Source organism: Zonotrichia albicollis, chromosome 5, assembly GCF_047830755.1.
Source record: "Zonotrichia albicollis isolate bZonAlb1 chromosome 5, bZonAlb1.hap1, whole genome shotgun sequence".
Lineage (NCBI taxonomy): Eukaryota > Metazoa > Chordata > Aves > Passeriformes > Passerellidae > Zonotrichia > Zonotrichia albicollis.
Window position 1 is genome coordinate 52,541,103 of NC_133823.1, and position 27,494 is coordinate 52,568,596.

At 38.3% G+C, this 27,494-nt stretch overlaps 1 protein-coding gene across 10 annotated transcripts in view; it reads left to right on the top strand.

Annotated features, from left to right (window-relative positions):
- Positions 1–27,494, top strand: part of PPP2R2C (protein phosphatase 2 regulatory subunit Bgamma) — a 189,412-nt gene that overhangs the window by 129,073 nt on the left and 32,845 nt on the right. For all 10 annotated transcript variants that reach the window (XM_014266103.3, XM_074541723.1, XM_026792621.2 and 7 more), the window contains 4 exons: positions 4,752–4,849; positions 5,470–5,635; positions 9,808–9,920; positions 12,178–12,355. In XM_014266103.3, coding sequence (XP_014121578.1) covers positions 4,752–4,849; positions 5,470–5,635; positions 9,808–9,920; positions 12,178–12,355 — 555 coding nt within the window. The remainder of the gene's footprint in view (positions 1–4,751; positions 4,850–5,469; positions 5,636–9,807; positions 9,921–12,177; positions 12,356–27,494) is intronic.

Below are 27,494 nucleotides of genomic sequence, written 5' to 3' on the forward strand. Positions count from 1 at the left end.
GACTGAACATTGCTTGCAGCCATGCCAGATTGTGCTGTGATCTTATTGGATTTCACAAACCAAGGTTAGGCCAGGTCAGAACTTGGTTGAAATAACGTAGAGTACAAGATTTTCTGCTAGCCACTGGGAGCACACACAACAAAAACCTGACCCAGATGTTGATTCAGACAGCTCAGGCTGGCCATGCTGACTGTGCTGGGTGTGATACTAATGCCGAGTTCTGACCTGTTCTGGCTGGTAGGATTTCACAGCTTTTTTTTGGAGAAGAATACTGTAGTTAATTCCAGTGTTCTGGCCCAGTCCAAATCCTTTAATTCTCTATTTGGATTGCTCTGGAATTCAGTTGAAGATTATATTCTCTGATCTTCTTTTCCCTGTACTGTTGCATGATGATTGCCCTCAAAACTTGCTGTGCTGTTCAAAAAGCTGCATTTGTGTGCTGGATGAAATAATTACAAAATTCTCCGCTTTGCTGATCTTCTGAAGCAAAAAAACCCCAAACAACCAAACCAAAACAAACCACAGTTTTTAGATTGAAGGTTCCAGAAAAGTAGAGATTTTTAGTAAAAAAAACCACATGAAAATTAGTTGAGCTGTTCTTAGAATTACTTGAAGTTTCTGACCAAAAGACTGTATGAGGATGTGTAAGTATGTTCAGGGTTAGCTTCACTGAGTGCGTATTAGGTGGAAAATCGCATGCTGTTACACTTGAGTGCCCCAAAATGATAGAAAGATTGAATATATAGGTAAGGCTTTTCTAATTTATTGTAGAGGTATTTGGACCTGTTGGTGTTCTGTATGGTTTTTAATAGCTTATTCCTTTAAATAGAACTGTGAGAGGCTAGAAGGTGAACATAGAAAAGTATGTAATGTGAAATAAAGGCCAAAATTAGCTTGGGTTATGTGTACCAACCTTGTTTCATCCCTGCTCTCAGCCTAGGGAGGGCTGCTGGAGGGTTCATTTGCCTGCATCCATGTTGGAACAATATTCATGAATTAGTGGAAAGAACAGTACAACCAGCTTGATTTACCTTGATGTGCACAGGTGTAATGATGTACCATTAACAGGATAGCCATTAAGAACATTTAAGGAGTGTAAATTGTGAATCTGCAGAGGAATTAGTGAGGTGTGAAAGGGCAGGGGTGACTCGGTGTCAGTAAATGAAATACTTCACAAGCTGGGTCAGGAAAAGCTTTTTGTCAGTTTAAGCTGTGTGATGTCTTTCTGTGTAGAGTAATGTGGTATCTTTCTGTGAATATGTAAAATAAGTTTCAGGATTCAAGTCTGTAATGCATTTTGCATACTGGGACAATTTGCTGTGGCTGGATGTGGACCAGATCATCAGGTGTTTATGCCCCTGGAGTATTTTCATTTTTTGAAAGTTTTGGGTCTGCTTTTCTCAGTCAGCACCTGTATATTGAGGGAAAATACTGAATATCTTGACTTTTAAATCCAAGTTTTTATACATTTCTGCCTAGACAAAATGGAAAATTTAAAATTGGAGTAGGAAGATTTATGTTCTATAAAAGATGGGATTTACAGTTTGATTGTAAGCATTTGGCATTGAAGTTACCCATAATTATTCTTAATAGGTAAATTATCTCTGTCTCTGATAATCCTAATTGTCAGTGCAAAGCTTGGCGCTGCCAGCAGAGATATGGAAGGTGTAGTGTGGGAGAAGGCTGGAAGGAGTCTTTCATCTCTGCCATCCCTTGCCAAGGGCTTACTGTACATGCAAATTCATCAGCTTTTCTATTGTGGTGCATTTATATATCCTGAAGATGCTGAAATCTGGGAATTAATTGCTCTGTGTGCTCAGGGGGCCACTCTGCAGTGGGAGAATCTGCAGGATTGGGACAGCAGTGGCTGATGTTGCTACAGCATTCATAAATACTTGGGGCAGTGTCCTGCAGAAGCGTAGGAAGAGCTTTGTTGATTGATTCTGTCCTTAGCTCCTCTGTTTTAGGAAGAGCCAGCCTGGCAAATCCTTTGTAAGAGAACAGCATGACTGATGTTCACCTGCTGAACAGATATGCTGGATATGTCTGGGGGGGTGGTGGGGTGGTGGTGGCTGTGCAGGGGACAGATAGCTGTTGTTTTCAGCTGTTATTTACAGGATCAATAAAACTGATTTTCCAATTCAACGATAATTTTTACCAACAAGCTACATAGCCTATAAGGTCATAATATTGGATCTGCTCTTTTTCAGAACAACTTAATTTAAAAATGATAGGGAGTTTCCAGCTCAGGATTAGTTTTTCTAATAGAAAGGAGAGATGTATCTGGAAGATACACCTTGGAAGGGGGTGGGAATTTTGCCACAGAACAATATTATTGCACACTGCCCACAGTCCTTTTCTTTGAACAGTAATCATTTAACTGTGCATGATATTTTAATGACAAATGCAATATAATAAGAAAATGCAGAGCTGTTTTATTACAATCCTGGTTCAGTTATTATGTGCAAATACTGCTGTGGGTAGTGACTTTACTGTCACTTTACTATAGTGACAGATGCCCTCTGTAAAGTGCAATATATTTTATGACCACTGCCACTGTAGAGAAGAATATTTTGTGAAGTTGTGGAATTATCCCAGGCCAATAGCAAATGTATTCACACATATATGTCCAATTGCAATTCATTCCTCTTGCAGTTACTTTATCTTATTCTTTTATGACCTGTTGAGAAAGTCTTATGTACATGACTCATACATATACACATATTTTACACTGCATTTCTCCCTCTGCATTTGTCCTTCTTGCCCATTGCACACTTAATATAAGGCACAGTTTAAAAGGAGTAGCAGCATGAGGCTTCTGCAGTTGTGCCTGTGTGATTGGGGTGAGATACAGCTTTGAATGAGTAAAATCATGCAGCTGTCATTTTATAAGCAGGTGACCACAATTACATCGGTATGAATTCTGCAGGGTAAGGAGAAAATAGCCAAGAAGTTTTCCATTGAAAGCAGTCTGAATGAACTTTACATGCCAGAAAAATTGATTAGAATTTTAGGTTTTAGAAAACAACCCTTTTTATTATTGACATCAAACTCAACCCATTGCAAACCCCAGAGCATCATGAAACACAACCAGAGTCTCTGTCCTTTTCCCATACTTTGGTAAATCTCAGGCTTTTGTAGTTATTATCTATGAAATATGCAGTCTGTGGAAGTCCACAGAAAAATCAAATGCCATTACGTTTGAGAAGCTTTGGGTTCAGACAAAAAATACTCTAAATTTTCATGTGCCATTCTTCTCAAAGTCTACACATCCATTTATGATCCCCTTTTCTCCTTTATATATTGGAGTAGTGGAGGAAAAAAGATGGAGGAATGTTGGTTTGATTTAGAAGAATTTGCTGGTGAAGACTTGTTTAAAAAATGAAAAGATATCTTTCTTTACTGTGATTGGAGCAAAGTTTTCCTTTTTTAGATGGTAAATAGTTTATAATGTTTGAGTAAGAATCTGGCTTTTGGATGGCTGTGTTGCTGATGAGAGCTACTGGCAACAGACACTTTGTAACACTAAACTGCTAGTTTATTAAAAGAATAATAGGAACAGATGTTTTCAATTCATAAAATGTATCAAGTAAATGGTACATCCACTTGTTATTTCAATTCCTTTGAATTTCTGTGAACTCATTTGGGCTAGGTTCTCAAAAGAGCTTAGCCCACTGTCACTTCATTGTTCTCCCCATAAACTGATGGATGATGAACGTGTTTGGGAGCTGCAGCTTTTTATGCCTAAAGGGGAGCTCCTGACTACTGACACTTCTAAAATCTGGCCCATGTTTCTGATGAGTGAATACTGATCATTATAGAGGATTCATACATGCAGTCTCTGAGTAATACCCTGCATTTGCCTGTGATTGTATATATGATGGCTTCTTAATTTACTATTGCACTAGGCATTTTAATTCAAATTATGCTAATAGTGTAGGATTAACTGTGGATTATGATTCTAGCATGTACTGTCATTCAAACAGAAGAACCAGTTCTTTAGCTGCTACAGCCTCTTCTCCCTCTCATCCTCATGTGTAGTAATTTGTGCTCAAGACTGGCCTCAGGTTTTGATGAGGTTTCTTGTTTAAGCTGATGAAATTGCTTAGGGAAGGCAGTTGTTGAAAATCAGGAAAAGTGAGACTGAGATTCTTTTTGTCTTCTGATGACACATTTTTACGGTGCTGAAATGATGTTTTGAAAACAGTGATTAGAATGGGCTCTTGCCAGCCCTGTGAACAGTTCTGGTTTTGACTTCACTCCTCAGTGGTAGGACAGGCTGCACGTACTTTGCTTTTGCACTTTTGACTCCAATACATATATGAGAAAACTGTTGCTAGGGGGTTATGTTAAAATCACCAGAAAGCTAACAGAAAAAATAAAACATGCAAGAGAACTGATGTTATATTGGTCCTTGCTAGAGCATATAGCAGGAGGCCAATTCTGTTCTTTGCCAGGACTGAAAAAAAGCTTTATAGCCACCCAAGATGGCTCTTCTGGGAGCACAACCTCTCCAGAGAGCTTCTCCTCCCCCAAACTGCAGATGTGCTGGAAACACAAATTTGCCTCTTTAATGTTTGCACTTGTTTCATTCGATTGTAATGGCATGCAGCCTGTTTGCATTAGTGAATTCATCAATATTCCTTCAAATCCCTCATTTGTTGCATTTTTTGTGCAGTGCCTGATATTTCTAGTGACTTTGTGTTGTAGCAGCAGTCTAAAATCTGCCTTTTTTCTCTTTCTTCCTCCAGCTGATATTATTTCTACAGTTGAGTTCAACCACACTGGAGAACTGCTGGCTACTGGTGACAAGGGGGGCCGAGTGGTTATATTCCAAAGGGAGCCTGAGGTATGTGGGTTTCCAATGTCATCCTCAATAGTCTGAAAAGCCTGGCTTAAATTTTTAACCAGTCTAAAACCTAAACCTTACATTTTTAACACTTTATTTAACTGAATTTACTTGTTTATAATCTCAAGATTTATTAAAACAGTGTCACCTGTTCAGAGAGGAAGTGAGATAGGGTAAGGATTTTTAACTCGTAAGTTTGCTGTCCCAAACAAAAATGCTTCAAAGCTCCAAAATTCTGATATAAGAAAAAAGAAGATTATTTTTGTTTTACTTTTGCCTTGTTTTAATAGCTTTTTCCTGATGATGGAACCCTATTTTATTTAAAACAATACATTCACTTACATGTTCCACTTGTAAATTCCATTCATCTGCAGTATTTTGTGTAAAATTCTTTCCTGAATAGCTGATATTTCATCAAAAATTCTAATGTTAAGTGTTTCAATACTCACAGGAAATTTCATTCTTGCTGAAACAAATCTGTCAATATCATGTTTTAAATGAGAAATTAAAATAAATTTCCAGTATTTTTTATATTTATAAGGTTGTTTATACACCTTTCCTAAGAGATGAAGATATATTGCTGTCATAAACAATGTTTCTGTTGTTCTTATTCCCCACAGAGTAAAAATGAGCCTTACAATCAGGGGGAGTACAATGTTTACAGCACTTTCCAGAGCCATGAACCAGAATTTGATTATTTGAAGAGTTTGGAGATAGAAGAAAAAATAAACAAGATCAAGTGGTTACCACAGCAAAATGCAGCTCACTCACTTCTATCAACAAATGGTGAGATTGATGAGAGTATGCAGGACATAGCAGTATTTGCTCTGTGTGTTTTAGCGCTGATGTATATATTTGCTCATTTTAATCTACTGTTTTAGTAATTTCCTCTTTCAGAGTTTACCAAGACTGTCATACTGCCTCTGATATCTGTTGTTTGTGTATTTTATTCACAGAATCATGAGGTTTTTCCAGTTGAATATTCATAGACATTTAAAGAGCTGTCCATTTTTCTATTAATATGCAATGCTGTGCTGAAATAGATCATGTGACAAAGGCATCACTTTACTCAGCAGCTTGTGCTTCATGGGAAATTTAGAATTTTTTCTGCTGTATTTGTCATAGTTTTTATTATTTGCAGATGCGTAGATGAAGGTTGGTGAGAGAGATTAATTTATTTTTCTTTTTATTCATTATCATCAGAATAGTTTATTTCAATTTTAAAAAGGTACACAAATCTTAGGAAGACAGAAGGAAAAATACTAGGGCATTGACTCATATTTCTGACATGTGTAAAGCCTATTGATGAAAAAAGGCAGTATTATTACCAAGAGGGAATAATCAGATATGAAGTAAGGGGAAAAAACTGAATGTAACCTAACATGAATAGGTGTCATTTAGGAAGCATTTAGACACCCACAAACTTCATTATTGCAGATGATGCATGACACAAAATACCACAAAAATGGTTTTAAATTTTAGATCTAATGGTAATCAGAAAAGAAATTTTTGTGCTAGAAGTTTGAGTGTAATTGGGAGTTGCTGATGAGAAATAGGGCAATCTCATCTTTGGGAACTGACACAATATAAAGGATTGCTTTGCATTAAAATATATAGCATTAAATAATGTTTACATTAATTCAAAGTAGATGATAATTTTTTTGGATTTTTTAGTTTGTTTTACCTGAAGTTGCCTTTGATTTTTTGGGGTCACTGTTACTTATTCACAATGAAATACACCTGTTACAGAGAGGTGATTTAAGCCAATTCAATGATTAGTCACGTTATGAAGTTTATTTCTACTCTTCCCCCTTGGTTAAAATATCCCTCACCCCTTCAGATAACTAAGAACAGCTTCTTCTGAGTGTGTGATACAAAAGCAGATTACTGAAAGTGAACCTTTCCCTTTTTATTTTAAAGCTTGTTTTTAGAAGCACAGAGGAATACAGCAGAATCCTCATATTTTCAGCTTTTGCAGTTATAGATGACAGATTACTACATGAGTTTTCTGGTTTGTACTGTCATGAGAGGGGAGTAAGGAAGAAATAACCAGTCCTAGTGCTGCTGTGGTTAATCCAGTTTTCACCAACAATGAGCAAGCCTAGGACCTGGAAAAATACTTTGGCTTCTGCTTCTCCCTCTTAATTTGGAGCATCTCAGCAGAACCCTTCATGGTGAGGAGAAAAGAAATGGTTCCACTGCTACAAGCCTTGGATTTTGGCTTTGAATTGCAAAACATTTGCATGTGCCAGGGAGGATTCCAAGCTTCCTGGCACAGCAGGGTTGAAGTCTCAAGATTCACCTCCTGGCATATTCTTAAAGATGGTTTTAGCTTCAGGGTACAGACAGCCCACGTTGAATTATTCACTGTCTCACAGATTAGCTGGGAGAAGCCTTTGACAATATATGTCAATTCCATGCCTATAAAAAGGGATAATAATATGTTTCCTAACTTGAAGGCACTACCTGTCACACATGCTCATATTGGACAGATTGTAGAAATATCTTGAGTACTGTTTTTTGCTTGCTAAATTCCAAGCCTGCTATTATAATGCAATTTTTGATATTTTAATGCAATTTTTGATATTTTGTTCTCTGATAATTTAGGATCTAATGCATGGTTTTTGCAGAAAAATGGGAGTTGTGAAACAGCATCCTTTCCACGTGCTCAGGCAGACAGTGCCCACTGAATGTGCTGGAAGGAGCATGAGGGGAGAGTCAGTCTAAGTCTGACCGTCAGTAAATGAGACTTGGCAGGTCTGCACCTGCCCAAATCTGTTTCTCTCATTCTGAGGAGGACTTTTGTCTGAAGTTTCTGCACAGGTCCCCTCCCTCAGAGTCAGTCTTGATTCCTTTCCAGTTCACGTTATCAGCTAAGCTTTGACTGTGGCATCTTAATTAATAGAGACAGAAGGGAATCACCAAGGCTTTCAAATCCCACTGTGGATTTACAGTGCTTGCAGTTAGCAAATTTGTAGTTTTCACTGTAAAATGATCTGATTTTGCAGTATAATAGTAACAACTTATTATGATTCATTGGTATCTTCTGTACCAGAGTATATTTGGCCACTTTCAGTGTGAGCTACATAAGGTGGATCAGAATTTACACAGATTATTTCATCTGAGGATTTGAGGCTGCTTACCAGAAATTAATTAATTTTAACTTCACAACAACCTTGAGACGGAATGCTTAACCTTACAGAGATGTTTCTGTTTTTTCTATATTTTGCAAAATATAAGCATACTTAAAACTTCTAAGGAGTATTTAAATTCCAGAGGTAAATAAAGGAGAAGGAACCCAATACATGATAACCTTACCTGCTAATAAAACAGTTTTCACTCAGGAAAGAGGTAGATTTATTAATAGGAATCAAATCTAACAATGGAAAATTGTTTTTGTTTTTTATTATAATTCATTTTACAATTGCTGTACTTATAATTTTTTTTACTAGATAACAGGAATGCACTATTTACATGTAATAAAATATCCAAGGGCATGACATGACCTATGTCTATTTTTAATAATTAATTAACATGATATACAACACAAATGAAATTTATTGAATATTTAAAAGGAGCTTTTTAGTTGCAGTTTGAACTAATCTCTTGTTCTGTAGACTGACTGTAATTGTATTGTGAATTTTTTTTGCTTGCATATTAGCATATCAATATCATTAAGAAATACATAATAGCAAAAAATGAGTAATGGAGGGATTGATTTTGAAACAAAGAAAGTTCAAAGTTAAAAGTTGCTACAGAAATGTAAATCAATTCATGTTTTTCATATATCCTATCTTTAAAGTGGTTTGTACAAGCATTTGAAAGTAGTATTTGGCTCAGCCACACTGGGGAAATTATGCTCTGCTGTGTACTTGGGGAAAGAAAGGTAAATGAAGAAAGTGGGATGAAATCAGAAACAATGCAGGAACTGAGGTTAATAAATCTGTGCTGGCAGCTGAAGGGCAGAAGCTTTGGAAAGACTTTGGCTGCTGCACAAGCAGATGAGTGAAGCAACCATTATAATCTCATGGATAGATATTTTGCAGAAGAGTTAGCATTGATTTTTGAGTCCAAGAAGCTTTAGGATTGGCAGGTTAGGAGCACAACCACAGTGGGATTGGACAATCAGCATTAGGAAATCTGGAGCTTCAGCTTGTACAAAAAAACCCCAAAGTCAATTTGAAATGTTTAAAAAATGTTTGTTGGTCTCAGAGGCTCTTTGCTAACTGAGAGTCATCATTACTGTCTCATCATGTGCTTCACCCATCACGAGAAAGGAAGAGTCTAGTATTAATACAAGTTTCTCATTACTTCTCTCTCTTGCCATTGCAACACATTTCTCTCAGTTTGGTTGAGTTTTTTTATTTTTCCTCTGTTATTTCTCAGCTGCTTTCCATTAGGAGGGAGAAATGCCTCATTTTTTACACAGTCTTTCATTTGCAGGAGCTCCTGATGCTACACCAGTGCACCACTGCCCATCCCCACAGTGGGCCAGGAAGGGGTCATTGGTGTGGCTTTGTACTCCCTGCTGTTCTTGTGCTGTTTATAAGTAACCTAACAAACTGGCATTAATGCCAAACTGGTTTTAATATTGGCATTACTTCCTTGCCAAGTCACATTGATAAACTGAGCTTCAGCATGAGCATTGAGTAGTTTGGGTTTGTCCCACCTGCAGTCTGCCAGGTTGGATTCATGAGCAGCAGGTGTTCTACATGCTCCACACAATGTGTCAGCTGCCAGGAACCCCTGACTCAGAGTGAAGATCTGGGATGTCCTTTATGAGTATTTTGTCTGTGGGCAGCATTTTCTGGATGTGCAGAATGAAGTGACCCAGACTATTTCAACACAGGACTTGTCTAAACCAAGGTGTAAAATCTTTTTTAAGGAATATATTGTGAAAGGTAAATGACTGCATTCAGAATTCCTGTGCTGACAGTTGCTTGTCTTTTCTTTTAAAGATAAAACAATCAAATTATGGAAAATTACTGAAAGAGATAAGAGACCGGAGGGGTACAACTTAAAAGATGAAGAAGGAAAGCTTAAAGATCTTTCTACAGTAACATCACTGCAGGTAAGATTTTGTCCATGTCCAAAATTCAGTTGTTTCTGAATGAAAAAGGCAGTGCTAAGTCAGTAAAAGATTTAAATATGTACCTAATGCTAAGTATTTATATGATAATTCTGACTGAAGCTTTAGCTGACTGCTCATTGTATTGAATCTACCGCATATTTGCAAGTCACAAATCCTTTAAGATATACTGACCAAAATAAGTATTTTTGAGAGTTCATGTTGGTTTGTTTTTCCTGATAAAATTCTCTTATTGTGACTTAATGTGCTTTCATAAAAGGTTCTTTAACCGCTTGTGCTGGAAGCATTTCATTTGTAATTAATTTTGAACAGGGTTTATGCCACATTCAGAGCAATTGAGTTAAAGACCGTACACCAAATTTCAGTTTCATCTTTTTTTTTTTTTTTGGTTTTATAAAATAATTATTTTAAGAGTGGGATTTGCAGTAGTCTGTGCTTTGGTAAACCTAAGATTCTGCATTGCTGATAAGATGCAGTAATGAAACTCATATAAGCATATGTTATCATAGAATTATTCAATTTGGAAAAGACTGTTGAGATCAAGTCCAGCCATGAACCCAGCACTGCCAGACTCAACAAACCATGTCCCCAGGTGTCACTTCTACGCATCTTTTAAATACCTCCAGGTGTGCTGACTCAACCACTTCCCTGGGCAGCCCCTTCCAGTGCTTGACAGAAATTTCAGTGAACAAATCTTTCCTAATATCCAATTATAATACAAAAATCAATATAATCCAATTATAATATAATAACCTTCCCAGTGCAACTTAAAGCCATTTCCTTTTCTCCTGTCACTTGTTTCTTGGAGAGGAGACCCATTATCCACATGTTACTGTAGATTTTCGCTCTCAGACTTTTTTGGCTGAATTCACTCCAGATGTTTTGTCAAAGGAAGTGGCTAAAGGTTAGAACTGGAAGTCTGTGTTGTATAAACACTAGAATGTCTTCATTATTGAAAACAAAACAACCCAACAAGTCTGTTGGGAAAAAAAGCTTCCAAAATGTAAAATATGACTACATTAATGGAATATTCATCTATTCTGTATGATTAGGCAAACAAAACTATTCCAGATTGCTTATAGTAAGAGAATTCCCTAAGAACTCAGCATCCTCTTGAGGGGAAGAGGAGGGGCAGGCTCTGATCTCTTCTCTGGGGTGACAGTGACAGGACCCCAGGGAATTGCCTGAAGTTGTGTCAGGGGAGGTTTAGGTTGGATATTAGAAAAAGGTTCTTCACCCAGAGGGTGGTTGAGCACTGGAACAGCTCCCCAGGGAAGGGATCACAGCACCCAGCCTGGCAGAGTTTAAGAAACATTTGGACTCTGCTCTCAGGCACATGGTGTGGTTCTTGGGGATGTTGCTGTTCAGGGAGCTGAACTCTGTGAGCCATGTGAGTCCATTCCAACTTGACATATTCTGGGATTCTGTAATTCAAAGGTTAAGTTTTATTCTGTTCCTTTAGTAGAAAGTGAAACTCAAATGTTTCAAACTCAAACTCTGTGTTCCTCTTTTAGATTACCTTGTGGGTTGATGTATGATTGTTTCTGATGCATGTTCAAAAACATGGAATAGTCCCAGTCATGGACCACAGCTTTACAGTGATTAATGCTTTATTGATAAGGAAAAAATTGAGTGTCTAGTTGTTGAAGCATGACTTTGAAGTGACACACAGAGAAGTAACAAGGGCACATTGACAAGTGATGATCTGTGATATTGGCTTTTCAAGGGTACATGTGTATGTACAGTATGTCATGTTGGCTTTGTTTTGCAAGCCTTTATTTATTATGTTTCTCTGAGATTACAGCCTTTTCACCATGTGAGTTTTTGGAAAGAGAAACATCAAGTAGCAAAACAAATAGAATTAAGTGATTCACAACTAAGGGCAAACCTTTTAGCAAAAGGAAAATATAAGTGCTTCACTGCCTGGCAGAGCCTCTGCAGATGTGGGACAGTAGCTCCTACAGTGGGACTGAGCTGTTCTGTGGCAGCTGACAATCCCTCCCTTCCCAGAGTCCAGGCTTTCCATCACTCTGCCTCTGGTCTCTCTCTTCTTCCTTGGTAGGGAAGGCCTTGCCCAGCAGTTAATCCATGGGGAAGTTCAGCTGTGTACACTGTCAAGAAGTTTTATAATATCACAGTCTTTGAATACTTTCTTTCTATTGGAATTCTCATCATCCCAGCAAAACAGTATTTCAAGTCTTACTCTCTTTCTGGTTTGTGTTTTGTGGTTTTTTGGCAGGTGCCTGTATTGAAACCCATGGATTTGATGGTAGAAGTCACTCCCAGGAGAATCTTTGCTAATGGTCACACCTATCATGTCAACTCAATATCTGTCAACAGTGACTGTGAGACGTACATGTCAGCGGATGATCTCAGGATTAACCTCTGGCATTTAGCCATCACAGACAGGAGCTTCAGTATCCTTCATTCTGATTCCTTGCTCAGTGTTCATTTTACTAGTGGGCTTAAGAGGACTATTTTAAAATATTTTTATGCGGGTTTTAAAATATACCTTTACTTACCAGAATCCCTGCAGTACTTGTAACAGCAAATGCTGAGATATTGTAAGAGACAGCTAAGAGATTGAAAAAATCAGGGAATTTCATATAAAAATTAATGGTGTTGTTCAAAGACATTTAAATAAGAGACAGATGCCAGCTGAATGGTAACTATCCGCCTGACTGTAATACTCTGTACAGTCATATCCTGAAGACATTTCATGCTGAGATACTGCACCTTGCTTTGCTGCAAGGTCAGTCCTTATCCTGTCCCTGCCCCCCATTCTCCATCATCCTGCTTCCCAGAGCCCTAATGCCCAAGATGCACAGTTTGGGGGTGAGGCTCAGCTGCTTTGTATGAGTTGTGTCTGTGATTAATGCAGGCATTGATGTTTTGAGTGCTGATGTTATCCCGAAAGCTCCATTGTGGAGTTATTCTGGCCATCTGTGAGGCTGCCCCTTGCACTAAAACTGGGTGGCTTGGAGGGGGAGCAAAAGAGAATATAGCCAAGAAATGTGATTCTCTGTGTTTTGCAGAACATAAATAGACTGGTAAGAAGAGAAATAGGTTATGGGGCCAGGTCAGAATATTGTATTCCTTTGGTGATTTCTTTTTGAGCATATCAAAAAGGAGCTAGAAGAGTATGTCTCTGTGGGTTTATGTGAGGGACTATTAGATGTCAAAGTGAAGTTGTCCTGTTGGGGTAGATTTCCTCAGAGGAGGCACCAATGTGATGGGGTGTTCTCCCTGTCTCTGGTGATTGTATTTCTTTCTTTGTGGGCCAGGTCATCTTTGAAATTTAACCCATACTTTGCTGATGTCACAGGAAACAATGATCTTTAAATCAAACAACACTTAACATCCTTAAAGAATTACCTTTGTAGGGTCAAGTGACAGGTGCCCTTACCCTGGGGATTGCATATCTGAATATCTCCTCAATTTGTTTCCAGACTCATACTGTTTTTCTGTCCTTCACCTGTGTAGATTAAGCGACCTTAATAGGTTCTCTCTTTAATATGACTGTATATTTAGGAACAATTTATATGTGGTACTTCAAAACCCAGCTATGTCTGCCTTAATATCCAAGCAACTGTACTTCCATTCTTTAGTAAAACAGATCATAACGATTTAATTTGATTATTTGCCAGCACAGCTATTTGGAATAGCAGTGTGGCCCTGACAGTGCCCTCCTCCCAGCAGCTTCACCCTCCAGACTTCTCTCTGTCCTGGACACTTTTCCGTGTCACTCTGCTCTGTGTCCTCCTCTTCCAAGGCAGTGGTCAGACCAAGCACAGTAACCCCTGTATGCCTTTGTGTGACCACCAGATCACATTCCAGAGTACTTATGCAAGATAAGGCTTTGCCTTTGGCAAGTCCTTTTGTTGTATTAAAGCTATTTAATAATCTATGGATTGCCAAGACAAATGTTCCTGAAAAGTTCTGAAAACCAAATAAATAGTTGTTATTATAGTTCATGAGGACAACATGAATTTTTAGTGTCATTAAAGCCACACTAAGAAAGAAATAGCAGTAAATGAATAGCTGTGTGGACTTTGTTTCAAGCATTAGCCCACTCCTGTGGTTGAGTATTTAGTGATAAAATGTCTTTGAAGATTTCTGATTGATTCATTGATTTAGGTCTTAAAACATGATAAAGTTTATAATGACACACTCATTTTCTGAGTATGTTCTAAGAATGACCATGAGAGGGAAGTTAAGAGTGTGTTTTAGAGTTTTAGGATAGGACAATTTTCCTGTGTCTGAGACAGTGGCTTTGGGATACTTGGATTTCTGTCTTGGATTGGGATACAGATATTGCTGCTTCTTTTGCACTTAAATGGAAACCTGTGAGGACTGTGATGAGAGAGTTCAAGCAGTGGCAGGAGATAACACAAGGTAATGGGATAATCAATTCTAGGGGCAAAATGTTCCTGCTAAGGTGCCCATGGTGGCAGCAGGTTGGCTTTTGTGGCTGGATACCTGTATGAATTCAGGAGAGTAGGCTGAGTTACAGAGCCTGTACCCACTGCTGTTGGGTTTGACTGAGTTTTGACTGGTTTTGACTGAGAACAGACAGTATAAGCTGCACCTGTCTGTATTCAGTTGTCAAAACCAGGTCATCAGGCAGATTGCTTTTACCTAATTCTTTGATAAACAGAATTTTTGACATGGGTATTCCAAGAAAAGATGAGATAGTTACAGAATATTGCTCATATTGGAGAATTAACTGGGAGGCCATGATAACTGAAAGAAGGGGATGAGTAAGTTAAACTTGCATCAGTCTCCTGACAGGGATCTTTTTGTCCATACAGAACCCTGCACATCTTGTAAAATTGCAGGGATGTGTTTTTCCCTTGGATAAGATCTGTCCCTGAAACTGAATTTCTGTCCTACAGAAAAACAACTTATATAAAAATCTCCTGGAAGTGGATGAGTTTCTGGTAAAATCAGTGGGTGTGCCAGTTACAAGTAAGACTAGACATATTAAGGTGGAAAAATTCTGCCAAACAAACAGTTTAAATTATAAATGAATGTTGCTGGGCTTGGTACCTTCTGTAACACATTTACAGGGATAGGCAGGAGGAGGCTGAGGCTGCTTTAAAAATGCTTCTTTCGCATCTTTTTACTGAATGCAAATGTGAAATGAAGCATCTTGCTGTTTTACATTCAGTGCTTGATTCCTTGAAATGCATGTTTAAAACAATAAATAGAAAACATTTTGGTTTGAAGTGGATTTTGTTAATAAGGGATCTGGCAGGGATGAGTATTTGTCTTTCCATTTTCCCTCAGAGGCAGCCCTGCTACATATAATGACCTCCAATCTGTTTACCCAAGAGGCTGGTTGTGACAATGACACAAACAAGAAATACAGTGGGAGAGTTTCTGGACATTCACTTCATGTCTGAACATCTTTACAAGCTGCAGGAGAAATGCTGGAGAAAGACAGAATCAGCAACAGTGTGTTTAGGTATTTTGCAAGTAAAATACTTTGCCCTGTGGAATTTAATTTGACAACAGCTTGGTTTTAAGCATAGTTTTAACAGTTTTACAAATCACTGATGATTTTTCATTTCTTTGAAAATACAGAACAATGGAGATCTTAAAGTAATTATCTTTCTGTAGTCTCTGGGAAAATATTTTAAATCAGCTTTGCAGAATTTGACCAGAATATTTACCTTAGGTAAAGCCTTAGACAGATAAAATACAACTGGTACTTTTCTGGTTTGCTTTTGTATTAGTGTAAGCACTAACTGGGGTGGAAAGCAGACAAAGTGAGTTTATGCTGTGCCTATGTAAATTTAATGAGGAGTATGCAAGACTTCTGTATATTGCTTCCCACTTGCAAACAGATCTGCTCAGTATTGTTTGGGCAGGAGGAGGCAAGGGAGAGGAGAAGGTGAGAGAAAAGGAAGGGAGAAGGTCAGCCTGGTAAATAATTGCACATACTAGGATTTTCTTCAGTAAAAGGTTTCATGTGTTTGGTTGTGTTATAGAGAGTGAGTCAGTGACCTTAATTATGGGTGATATTCTGCACTGGAAAAAAAATAAGGTAAGGGTTGCTGTATTTGTAAATGTTTGGTCTGAAATGGTTTAGCAGTGTTGCCCATAGCTTAAGTCTTTAGATAATCATCTTGGGTGAAATGAATGAGAAAAAAGGACTGCCAGGAGCATACTGATAAGGCTTACTTGCCATTAGCAGCAATCTTTGGACTATCTAGCTGCACTAAATATTCTTTATGAGAATGTATTTGGATTGCTCACAGAACTATGTCGCTCATAGCACTTGAAATCCCTTCATTTCCTGGTAGCACTATTTCACTCTAGAGGCTGTCATGGCATTGCTATGGAAACAACATTGCTGTTTCCAGCATGTGCTCATCTTGAGACTCATCTTGACTAAAATACTCATTTCTCAGTCAGATCAATATAGTCCAGGGTTATCCTGTTTTAATAAAAAATTCCTTCTTCTGTGTCCCAAAAGGGTTAAGCTAATTAGCAAAACACCATAGGGCCTTCTTGCAGTCTAATGTATTCTGGTATTTGAGGCATATCTTGAATAGTCAGTTTGTTAGGCACCATATCTTGGGAAAATGAATTTACTTAAGAAGTAAACAACAGGAAAAAATAGAAAACCCCAAAATAACATAGTACATTGATGGAGACCAAGTTTGTGGCAGCCCACTGTTCATTTGAATGTAGTGCATGTATAGGGCAAATACAGAGCTCTGGGAGCAGCCTAGCCTGGGAGAAATAGCCAGCCTTACAAAATCCCTGTCCCTGCCTCAGTGCTAAGTATGTGAAAGCTAAACTGAAGCAGATCTGCAGTATTGTCTTGATATCTTTGGAGGAAATTTACACCCTTGAGTGAGATAGGGCTGTTTGTGTAAAAATGCCCAAGTGAGGATGACTGTGCACAAGCTCTGTGCAAAGGATGCACTTTCTGTGCTCTCAGAAGTGTGTCTGCACTGTGTGAGAAACTGCTGCCACCCCCACCCACTGCACTGTTTGGGAGATGGCAGACCTTATTCTCTTTGGAGAGCTCTGTCTAAGCCATGTTAGCACTTCCTATTCTGTCAAGAAGAGTGTGTCAGTCTCTGTCAGGTATTTAAAAAGTGAATATTATACCATGGAGTCATATTCCAGCTGAGTTGCTGCTAGCAATGTTTGAATAGCTTCTCCTCAAATTTGTGTTCTTCTTTTGTTATTTACTTCCTAGAGTCCCTCCCTCTCCCACATGCACTGTGTGTCTCTCTCTCTCTCTCTCTCTCTGGTAAAGGAGAATGAAGATGCCTGCGAAGCTGAAATCAGGTCTGTAAGTTAGAGGATTGCAGAGGTACCACGTACACTGATCTCATGGTTTTGAGAGCTCTCTGATTCTAACTCTTGAGAAAGGATTGCTTTGCCTTTCTCATTGAAACACTCCTATGTTAACAACTGAGGGGGGGAAAAAAGCTTTTTCAATGAGCTGATTAGATTCTGGGTTGATGGGATTCCCTTGCTAGACTCCACTTTTTCAGAACAGAATACTGTCTAGTAAAAGAGTCTTCTACTAAGAGTTGGCAGTGGCAAACCCAAAGATTTTCATATCTGACTTGTAGTCCTTAAGCCTTGTAGACCCTTGTCTTTCCCAAGACTTTTCCATTTATGTTACTCTTATCTGAAGCAATGGAGAAGTTTTTCATGAGAAAAATTACTGTAGTAGAGGGAAATTGATTGTGACCCATTTAGCGACAATTCACAGTCTATTTCAGGTTGTTTTGAAGTGATCTGATTCTCAAAGCTCCACAAAATGGCAGGTTCCATCGACTTTGCCTTTTAATTTTCTGAGTTTGAGATTTTTTCAGCTTATGAAAAATAAATTATTTTAAAACTGGCTATGAAACTACAGATACCATATCACTTGGCAACTTGAGGATCATTTACAGTATAGTTCAGTAATAACTTTTGTTAAGATGTAATTAATAGATTAGCAGCAGGCGCTGTGGTTCTTATATAGGTTTTATTCCTAATGCTTGTTCTTTCTGTGTCAGCAAAGGTGTGTATGAAGGGCACCAGGTCATAGATCATATACTGAGGCTTAGGATAGGCACAAACTCCAACATAAAGCTCCATAAAGTGCTGCTGATGGGACCACAACAAAGTGCTGTATAGATGTGTATTAAGGGTACTTGTAGGAATTCTTGAAATAATGAAAAATAGCCCCTTATTTTTGGAAAGATTCTTTTAATTAAGTAAGCAGAAAGCATAAGCAATTCAGATCATCTCCAGAACTGGACACAGCACTCCAGGTGGAGTCTGACCAGAGTGGAGTAGAGGGGCAGGATCCCCTCCCTCAGCCTGCTGCCCACACTGCTTTGGGTGCAGCCAGGGCACAGTTGGTGTCTGGGCTGTGAGTGCATCCAGCCTCTCATCCAGCAGCATCCCCAAGTCCTTCTCACAGGGCTGCTCTTGATCCCTCCATCCCCCAGCCTGAGCTGGTACCAGGGCTTGCCCTGACCCAGGTGCAGCACCTTGTCCTTGCTACTGTAAAACCTCATGAGATTCTCTTGGCCCCACTTCTTGAGCTTGTCCAGGTCCCTCTGGGGAAGTCCTTGGTGTGTGTTTTTGGCTGAGTGTTAGGAAAAATGCAGCAGGGATTTTTTTATTAAAATCAGACAAGAAATGTTTTTAGTGTCAGTCTAGGGGTGAAATTAGTAAATAAGTGTTGGTGATAGGTAAATAGTATTTGTAAATGTAAGTTGTCATCTTCTCTGAACTGCAGAGAATCCCAATAGTAAATGGAGCCTTTAATGAACTCTCAAAAGACTGATTTGTAAGAAAAATTCTGTGTGTCCCCAGTGCAAAGTACCAAGAGAGAACTGCATTTCTAGGATCACTTAAACAACTTTGCCTAGTAGGCACTAATGTAGATAGCAGCTTCTGAAAAAGGCACTGAAAAGGCACCTCTTCTGCTTCTGTTGAAGTAAAGCTACATCCAGTTCAGATACAAAATTATTTCTGATGTTGTCATCATTATTTAGAATATCTTAATTGAGTACAGCTTTTAAGCTTTTCAGAGTAAGAAAAATGGCACGTTTATATGTGAGCTCATGCAGATTGCAGTCTTTATCACTAGCTGTGTAATTCAAATACTAGCTAATAATTACAGCAGTGAGGCTGTGTGAATGGGCACTATAGTCTGCACCTTGCAGATTATTTGTTTTCAAGAAGTCCAGAGAAGTCTCAGCATCTTTTCAGAGATCTCTTAAGGATCTCTAAGTTCATATTTAGGGAGCTCTGAAAACCATGCCTAAATCTGCAGAAGTGGTCTTTCAATACTTAGTTTGGTTTTGCTTCTTGCCAGAGGACACTTTGTGATCCCTGTCAGAAACAATTGCTTTTAACTATTCTGATTACCTTAAATTGACTCCCATCTTAGGAATTTGCCTGTCAGCCAGTCAGAGGGAATTGGATGACAGAGCATGACTGATAGCCAAAGGAGCAATATCAGAGCTAGTTAAGCAGGATCTTAGCGCTGAATCCCTGAGCGAGATCCTCCTGGCCATGCAGCTGAAATGTGCATTGCAGTGAGAGCAAACAGTGCGTGGCCTGAGTGTGTGATACCAGTGCCATCAGGGCAGGGATGGCATTATGGAAATATTCCCTAGCTAGCCATCCTCCAGAATAAATAAATTGGAGTAGTTGAATCTAGCTGTGAAAAACCAATTACAGCTGAGGCCTTTGCATTCTGGGCAATGACCAGTCTCTTCCTTTTTCCACAGTTGCTTTTAAGGAAGTTAATTTAAGGTGATTTGAGCATAGCTATAGCCTTGGGATAATTACTGCACTGTAGATTTATTGTCTAATAGAAATATGAATTTGTTAATCAGAATACATCATCTTCTTACTTATCACTCCTGCCCATATACAACTTGAGGTATGTGATGACGTTATTATTTTAAAGGATTTTTTTATCTACCCCTCTGTCTTCTCTAATGCAGTTGTCCCCAAATAGACACCCATACCTGTGATTTCATTTCTGCAGAGGTAAGGAAAAACATAGCCTGAGGCATTAGAATAATCTTGCTTTTTGAAAATGTATAGTGAATTGCAAAAAGGAAAAAGAAAATTGACTGGAGTTGTAGCAAATGATAGAGAATAGTGTGAAATTCTGAGCCTGTAAAAAACATTCCTTAATAGTGCATTAAAGAACACAGCTGAGATTTCACTGAATTCATGTGTTTGTAGAGCAATCTAGGCAATGTGACTCTAGGAGATACTTAAAATTTTACAATAGGTGCCAAGATATCTTCTCACAGATCTCCACAGAGCCAACTGATTTCCAGTGTAATAGAGACAGTAGCAAACAAGTTACTATTTTGTATCTAGAATACTCTTTAAAATATCATTATCTCAACCTTTCTCAAGTTTATTGGTATGGAAGAGAGAAAGAACATATAATAGAGCTGAAATGAATGTTAGCATCAACCACCAGATTTCCTTTTTCACCAAAGTAATTTCAGTTGTTATCCAGAATCTAAGATCCTTGGCAGAGAGGGATTTGGGAACTATATCAGAGAATATTAAATTACAGATAAAGGGTCACATCATGGAACTGATCCTCATCTAAGCAGCACTCCTATTTTAGTGTAATGTGACTGCAGTCAATGAAGTTATTCTTGGAGAAATGGGTAACAGGATTCAGTCCAAGATTTATTGTCTTAACTAATTTTATTTCTTCAGCTGATGAGTTTTAATCAGTGTGTTGTCATTGTAGAAGCTTTTAAATTGCATGGTTCTGTTTCCCTCTGGATTAATTTCTCATTGAAGCTTTTTGAAAATGAGCTATTCTCTGTTGTCACAGGTGCAGTCGGTGTATCCAACTTGAAAAATGTGTATTATGAATTTATTGAAAGTTAGACAAAAAACCCCATTTACACAGTTCTAGGTACAATTATATGAAAAGATAATGTATAAATAATTTAATCAGCTCTGCCAGAGGGGAGAATTCTCTTAAATGAGTCTAATTATTCTAATTCCCATGTGAGTTTGGACTTGAAATTAACCTTGCAAAGCTCAGTCTTTCTCAGAGTATTAGCATAAAAAAAGAAGAAACCATAACTTGTTTTGCTCATTAGCTAAAAAATATCTTTAGCTTGAAGAGTACTCATACAAAGATGTCACAAAAATTCTCATGGGATCATCTCAGGTATTGTATCAAGCCTGAAGTCTGTACCTGTGTGAGCAGCCAGAACATGAGACACTGGAAGCTTTTCTCACTCTCAAAGAGTGGGACACTCTCATTAATGCACACATTACTTCATTTTGTGTTCTAATAATACACATTGGTAAGGACTGCATGTGGAATTGCAGTGGTTTGCACCTTTGGAATAGAAATGCTCTGTAAATAAAGGCCATACTAACTTTGACAAAGTTATAGCACCAGTCTTAGAGTAAGTTGATTTTGACTGTTGGCATACTGCATGCTGTGGCCATTTTTGAAAATCCTTTCAAGTGAATTGAGCGACCAGATAATAAGTCCTGCCACCAGATTTTATTCAGGTATCTTTTGCAATGCAGTATAGGTGATTTGAATGTAAATTTTATTAGTGTTTTTAAAGTAGCTATTTTTTCAGAAGTATCTGGCTATTTTTGAAGATAGTTTTATTTCACTACTTCCATAAGAAGCATGCAGAGAAGCGGAGAGAATTATGCTCTGAAGGACACTTCTAGCTAGCTAAAGTTTGCAAAAATGTATCATTTGTTACTCAAATTGAAAAATCAGTAAAAATATGGAATTTCTCCAGCCTAGTGTGGTACAAATACTACTGTATTAGGGTTTTCTGAAATGTATATGAAAGAATAAGTTGCATATTGTGAAAGAAAAGTCGCCACCAAAGTGTTCTAAAAAGTCTATACCCTCCAGCTGGAATTTTTGTGTCTGCTTTTCTTTAAGAGACAGATCTTCCTCAGCTGCATGGGATTTTAGTAATTAACAAGTAGAAATTTCTTGATAGGAATTATGTGTTAGCACATAGGTTATTCACTAGAAAAAAAAAAAAATAAGAAAAGAAGAAGAAAAGAAAGATATTTCATCTCTTATTTCCAAGTTATGTGGGAAAAAATCCCTGGCTATTTTTAAGATGGAATTTGGAGAATTTTATATGTCATATTTCTCTGTACTACCAGGGACTCTATTCAGTAAACTAAGTAGATCCCTCTCAGTTTTCTGTTAATGTATTCCAGGAAAGGTTTGTGAACAATGAGATTATACTGCTTTTGTTTATAAATTATCCTTGCCTTATTAATGTTGAATCACTCTTTTCTTGGAACCTTTGCCTGTGTGTAGTACACGATGCCACTTAACCACACCACGTAGAACAGCACTGCCTAAGAGGAGCTCAGCTCAGGGACTTCACAGTGCTCTTCCATTAATAATTTATTTGTACCTGAGGCCCTTCTGGTATTTGTGTTCCAAGTGTAACATCAAGCGTGCCACAGTAGTTTCAGACAAATCATAATCAATTAATATGCAAATATATGAACTAAATATGACTTCGTAATCTTTCAGTGACTGACTGCAGGTGTGTATTTATGAAGGCAGGTCTTCCTCTGCTGATTCATCCACTTAACTTTTCTTTCAGCTGTGTGTACGCAGATGATTATGATGTCTTTGCTCTTGAAAATTTCAATCTGCATATGGTTTTTGCTAAAGCAGGCATGTGACTGTGTTTACAGTTGAAAATGTGGGTGCTCTTTTCAAAAAACAAGCCAAAAAATCAATTCCTAAATAAATTAAAGTTTTCCATTATCTACTTCTAAATTCATTATTCTCTAAGTAAATCACTGGTTGCAATGTGTAGGAACAGGCCTATCTATGATAAAGTTTGGATGTGACCTGCACCATTTAAAATGGTCTCTTTCCTAGCAGTGCTACTCTACAATTCTCTGCTTGCAACACTTGGTCAAATGTTGCAGCTACTCCATAGGCAGTTTCTCTTATATAGTAGAGTAGTTTTTCTGCAACTTGCATACTGCAAAGTCTGATGTTTGCTGAATTTATGGCAGTAAAAGCAATTTCCTAAAATTTTACTAAGTACACATAAAAGATGTTGATTCTTTTTTCAAGTAATATTTGTGTAATGGAGATTCAGGGTTTTCTTGCTGCTGTCTCTTTTTATCCTACTAAAATAACAGGAGTGCAAAGTAATTCTGATGTTGCAAAGATCAGAGTGAGGTCTCCCAAATTCAGAATGAGTCTTTAGACCAGCATGCATTCTGGGAGAAAGTTGCAAAAGACAAATGTAATAATGAGAATAATAATAACCTCTCAAAACCAATGAATCAAGGGAGGGAGGGAATACTGCCGTGACTGGACAGCTGCAGGTAGGGAGGAAAGAGCCACTAGATCAGAATCCAGTCTTGCTGGCTCTTAACCTTTGCCAAGCTTTTGCCACTTCCTGCCTCAGTTTAATTTTCTGTAAAACATTAGCACTAATACTGACTCTACTTTGCTTTAAGCCTAATGAAGGGAAGATGTTTCTAGTACTACTTTGAATTTCTTGCGATATATCTCCAGTTCCAAATGAAACTTGAGACAGGAATTCCACAAGTTTCAGCTTTGGCTGAGAAGTTGGATATTTAGGTTACATTCCTGAACAACTGTTGTCCCATCATCCTGAGGCTCTCTGGTTTCTATCAGCTGCCAGATAAATCAGTAACATCTTGGTTCCTAAACACATAGAAAGGGTCTGAGTGTTCACCTTTGTGATCCTCATTTGTTGTAAGTGTTATGGTGTTAGAAGGCAGAAAGAGAGAGCAAAACAAGCATGACTGTGGCTGAGCATTGCATACTAGACTGTGAGGAGACATGGGCCATCCTGTACTGACAGTGGTGTGCTGAGGGTAAATGTGAGGCCTTTGCCCAGGAAGCATCATTCCAGCATGCAGACCTCTTGTTACCCACACTGGATAAAAGTGCACTGCCAATAATACAGGAGGATGCACTGAATATATCATCCTGTCTCTGGATGAACTGAATCTCAACCTCTTGTTTGGCTAACATGGCCAAATTCTCTTTTGTGGCTAGTTCTAGCTGAATGGGTGGAAAGTTTATTGCTACTGCAGCCTTTTGCTATGACCATGACTTTCCTTCTTCTGCTAACAGCTCTTTCTCAACTAGCTTAGCCTGTAATCCTTGACTTAAGAAACCTCAGAACTCCACAGAACTGTGTTAACATTACTTAATCTCTTCTTTGTATGCTCTTTGTACGTGTTCTTTGTGTTGTGAGCAGTCCCTATACTTTGTGTTTGCACAGCACCTGACATAATTGGCTATGGTTTGGCCTTCCACATAGAGCTAACAAGCCCCATAGTGGTTTTTACTCTTTCTGTATCTCATAATCCTGATATGAGGAAAACTACAGAAGCCTTTCTACTATTGTAATGGCACTGTCAGAAAGCCTTTGATAAAGACATTTCATTTCCAGACAAAATCAAGTCATTTAAATTGGTATTTTCAGCAAGTCACCACCATTGTTAGACTGTTGCCAAAGTTCCCAACTGCAGTATGATGTCTGAAGAATCACTGTTATAAATACCATAGAGTTAAAAACAGAATTAGGCAGACATTGCACAACTTAGTATGGATTGATATTTTACATTAACAGGTATTAGGTTCAAGGCAGCTGGGAGGAGCACACACTTATGCAGTTCATGCTTTTGTGGTCCAGAACAGTCAAATGATACAGAAAATGTAATTGCAATTCTCTGGGCTTCTAATAAAACCCATATAGTACATGCTTTTAGTGGAGCACTGGGCAAATGCTGTGCAATGAAAAACATTGGCACTGTGGCTGTTAGGAATACTTGGAATGTAAATACTCTCTTTGCCTAAGGTAAAACACTGGAATCAGAAGAAAGGTCACATCTATTAACCTATTGACAGTTCATTTCCGACCCCTTGACTCCTGGACAACAGGCGTGAAATACAGAGCTGGGGAAGCTGGACCCTATCCAGTGCTGTCCATACTGCCAAGTGATGCCTGTTGTAGAATTGTCATTCAACAGTGAAAACATACAGTCTATCTATAAGAAATGGGAAGAAAGGAGTGAGTTGCTGGTTATTTAAAAGTTAGGGCTTGGTTCTTTTGTTGATAATAAGATTGATGTAGTCACATCATGATGTTGTCAAGCACACTGAGGCCTAACATACCCAGCCTGGAAGAAAGCAGGAGCCATTTGGAATTTCTTTTCCCAACTGGCACATGGTGTAGGAATGTTATAACCATCATGTAGGAAGTGTAAAACTGGTAGAGCTTGATTTGTAGGCATCACAGTTCCCTCCTTGTAATGAAAATAGTGTGCACTAAATGACTTGCAGGGGAAACCACTCAGAGAAGTGCTTATATTAAAAGTGTAGAGCCTCAGCAGGACCACAGTAATCAATTACTCTAAACTCAAGCCCTGGCAGCTTCCATGAATTGCTATTGATTTCAACTGCTAGTCAGTGAATCTTTCTCAGGCTAGGCAGAAATGTAGGTGTGAGATGCAGACAAAATTAGTAACCTGAACAAACCTCTGTGGAAAACACAGGGAACTGCCAGATTTGGTAAGATATGCTATGCTGAAGGTTATTTTTTGAAAGTGCTTAAATTTGCAAAAACCTAAGTCCCACGCAGGGATAAAAATGAAGTGTCATATCAGCATATATTGAAATAAGAAAGATGAGAATTTTGTTTTTCTTGTGAAGTTATTATGGAAAATTTTGTCTGGCTTTCTAAAGAAAGCCTCTCATCCTCCATTGCAGTTGAATAAAGGGGGAAGGTAATTTTTTTTTTTCTCAATCCTTCTTCTGACCATTGGAACAATTTCTTTCCTGTAGTTAACACACAAGTCCTTTAAAGATTATTCCAAAATAGTGGTAGAAGATTTAATCCTTTATGTGCCATAGCTTGTGAGCTACAAATTTGTTCTCTACAAAATTCAGTTTCTTGTAGAATTCCTTGATGGTTTGAAGAAGATGAAGCAGCTATTTCTTTATGCATACTGTTCACTTCAAAGGGAATTTAATCTGTTTTGAGGAGGCTGCTATGTTTCCATTATCATACAAGAAAACTTATTCTGGGACCTTTTTTGCTCAGCAGGAACTCTGTGTATTTTCCATATTCTTACTATACATGTTTTGGCATGAGCATAAAGCAGGCATACTCATTTATATTCTAGCTGATCAAGAGTAGAAGTCTGATTAATATGAATTTTGGATCAAGGTGAGGGTCAACTTTGTAACCTGCAATAAAAGAAACTTTCTGGAGTGCCTTCTCCCAGAGGGGAATATTTCTGTTAGATCAGTGGCCCAGAGGCAATGGAACAAATTTCCTTCCTCCTGTTATCCTCATTTTGCTATCAGCTGCACAGCAGCAGCATACAATGCTGGATTAGAACTAAACATACCACAAACTGAATCGTGTACTCAGATCACATTCCTCACACTGCATATCATTGCAGGTTGTTAATCGTGCCTTTCCTTATGCTCTTTCCTTTCTCCTCTCTTAGAGTTTTTCTTCTCTCCCCCTCCCCCTTCCCTCAGATCTTTCCCTAAAGCCTCCTTGCAGCCAGGCCCTGCCCTGCTCACTCTCCTTTGTTATACTTCTCTTCTTGAATATTTTGGGGAAGGCAGCTCAAACAAAGTAAAGGCTACGTTGCCTTAGAGTAGCTTTGTTGCCTTTCCCAAAATTCCCTTTCTTGATCTTGTAGTTCTACTAACCCAGCTGTGAGAACATCATCTCTCACCATTGTAATTGCTGAATGTATTCAACATTTTCTTTCCATTTATTTATTTTATTTCCATTTATACCACCTTTTATTTCCATTTTGCTGTGGACAGCATCTATGAAGTCTGCTGGCATCTTCATAGCTTTATCCTGTTCTATGGAGCCAAGCAGTGGAGGACATGGTATATAAGATAGCAAATAGTTAAGGGGGAAGGACCTGTTCTCTTTTTTGCAAGCAAGAAGATATTTTCCATTTCTTGTTTGAATGTTAATGAATTAAAAGACTGCCAGTGCATTCTAGCCCATCACTGGTAAGGTGCAAGTTCAGCCTTCCCTTAGTGCAAGTATCTACCACGGATCAAAATGTCTTGTTCTTGTCAAGCATGTGTGGGAGTCAAAGCAATATGAACATGTTTTTCATTTTCTTAGGGGAAATTTCTACCCTGCTTAGGCACAGAAACACTGACTTTTTTAGGACGACAGAATTCTATCTAAGTACTCTGCCAATGGTGAACTGAACTCTCTGTTCTTTCTGTCTTAGATGCCTTTGGTCCTAGGTGTTTTTTGCATTCTCTGAAAATGAAACAGATCACATGTGGTACAGCCAGAGTCAGATGTGATTGGTATTTCAGAGGTGAGTGCAGTGGGGGAGAATGACAGAGCCCCACTCAAGACAGCCCTCCACAAGATCTGATTGCAGGGGAAAGCAGCAGTGTAGGAGACAACTACAGGTTTGTGCTATTACCATAGTTTTCTCTTTAGCAGTGGAATTTTCATTTAATCAGCTTCTGCCAGATTCCCTCTG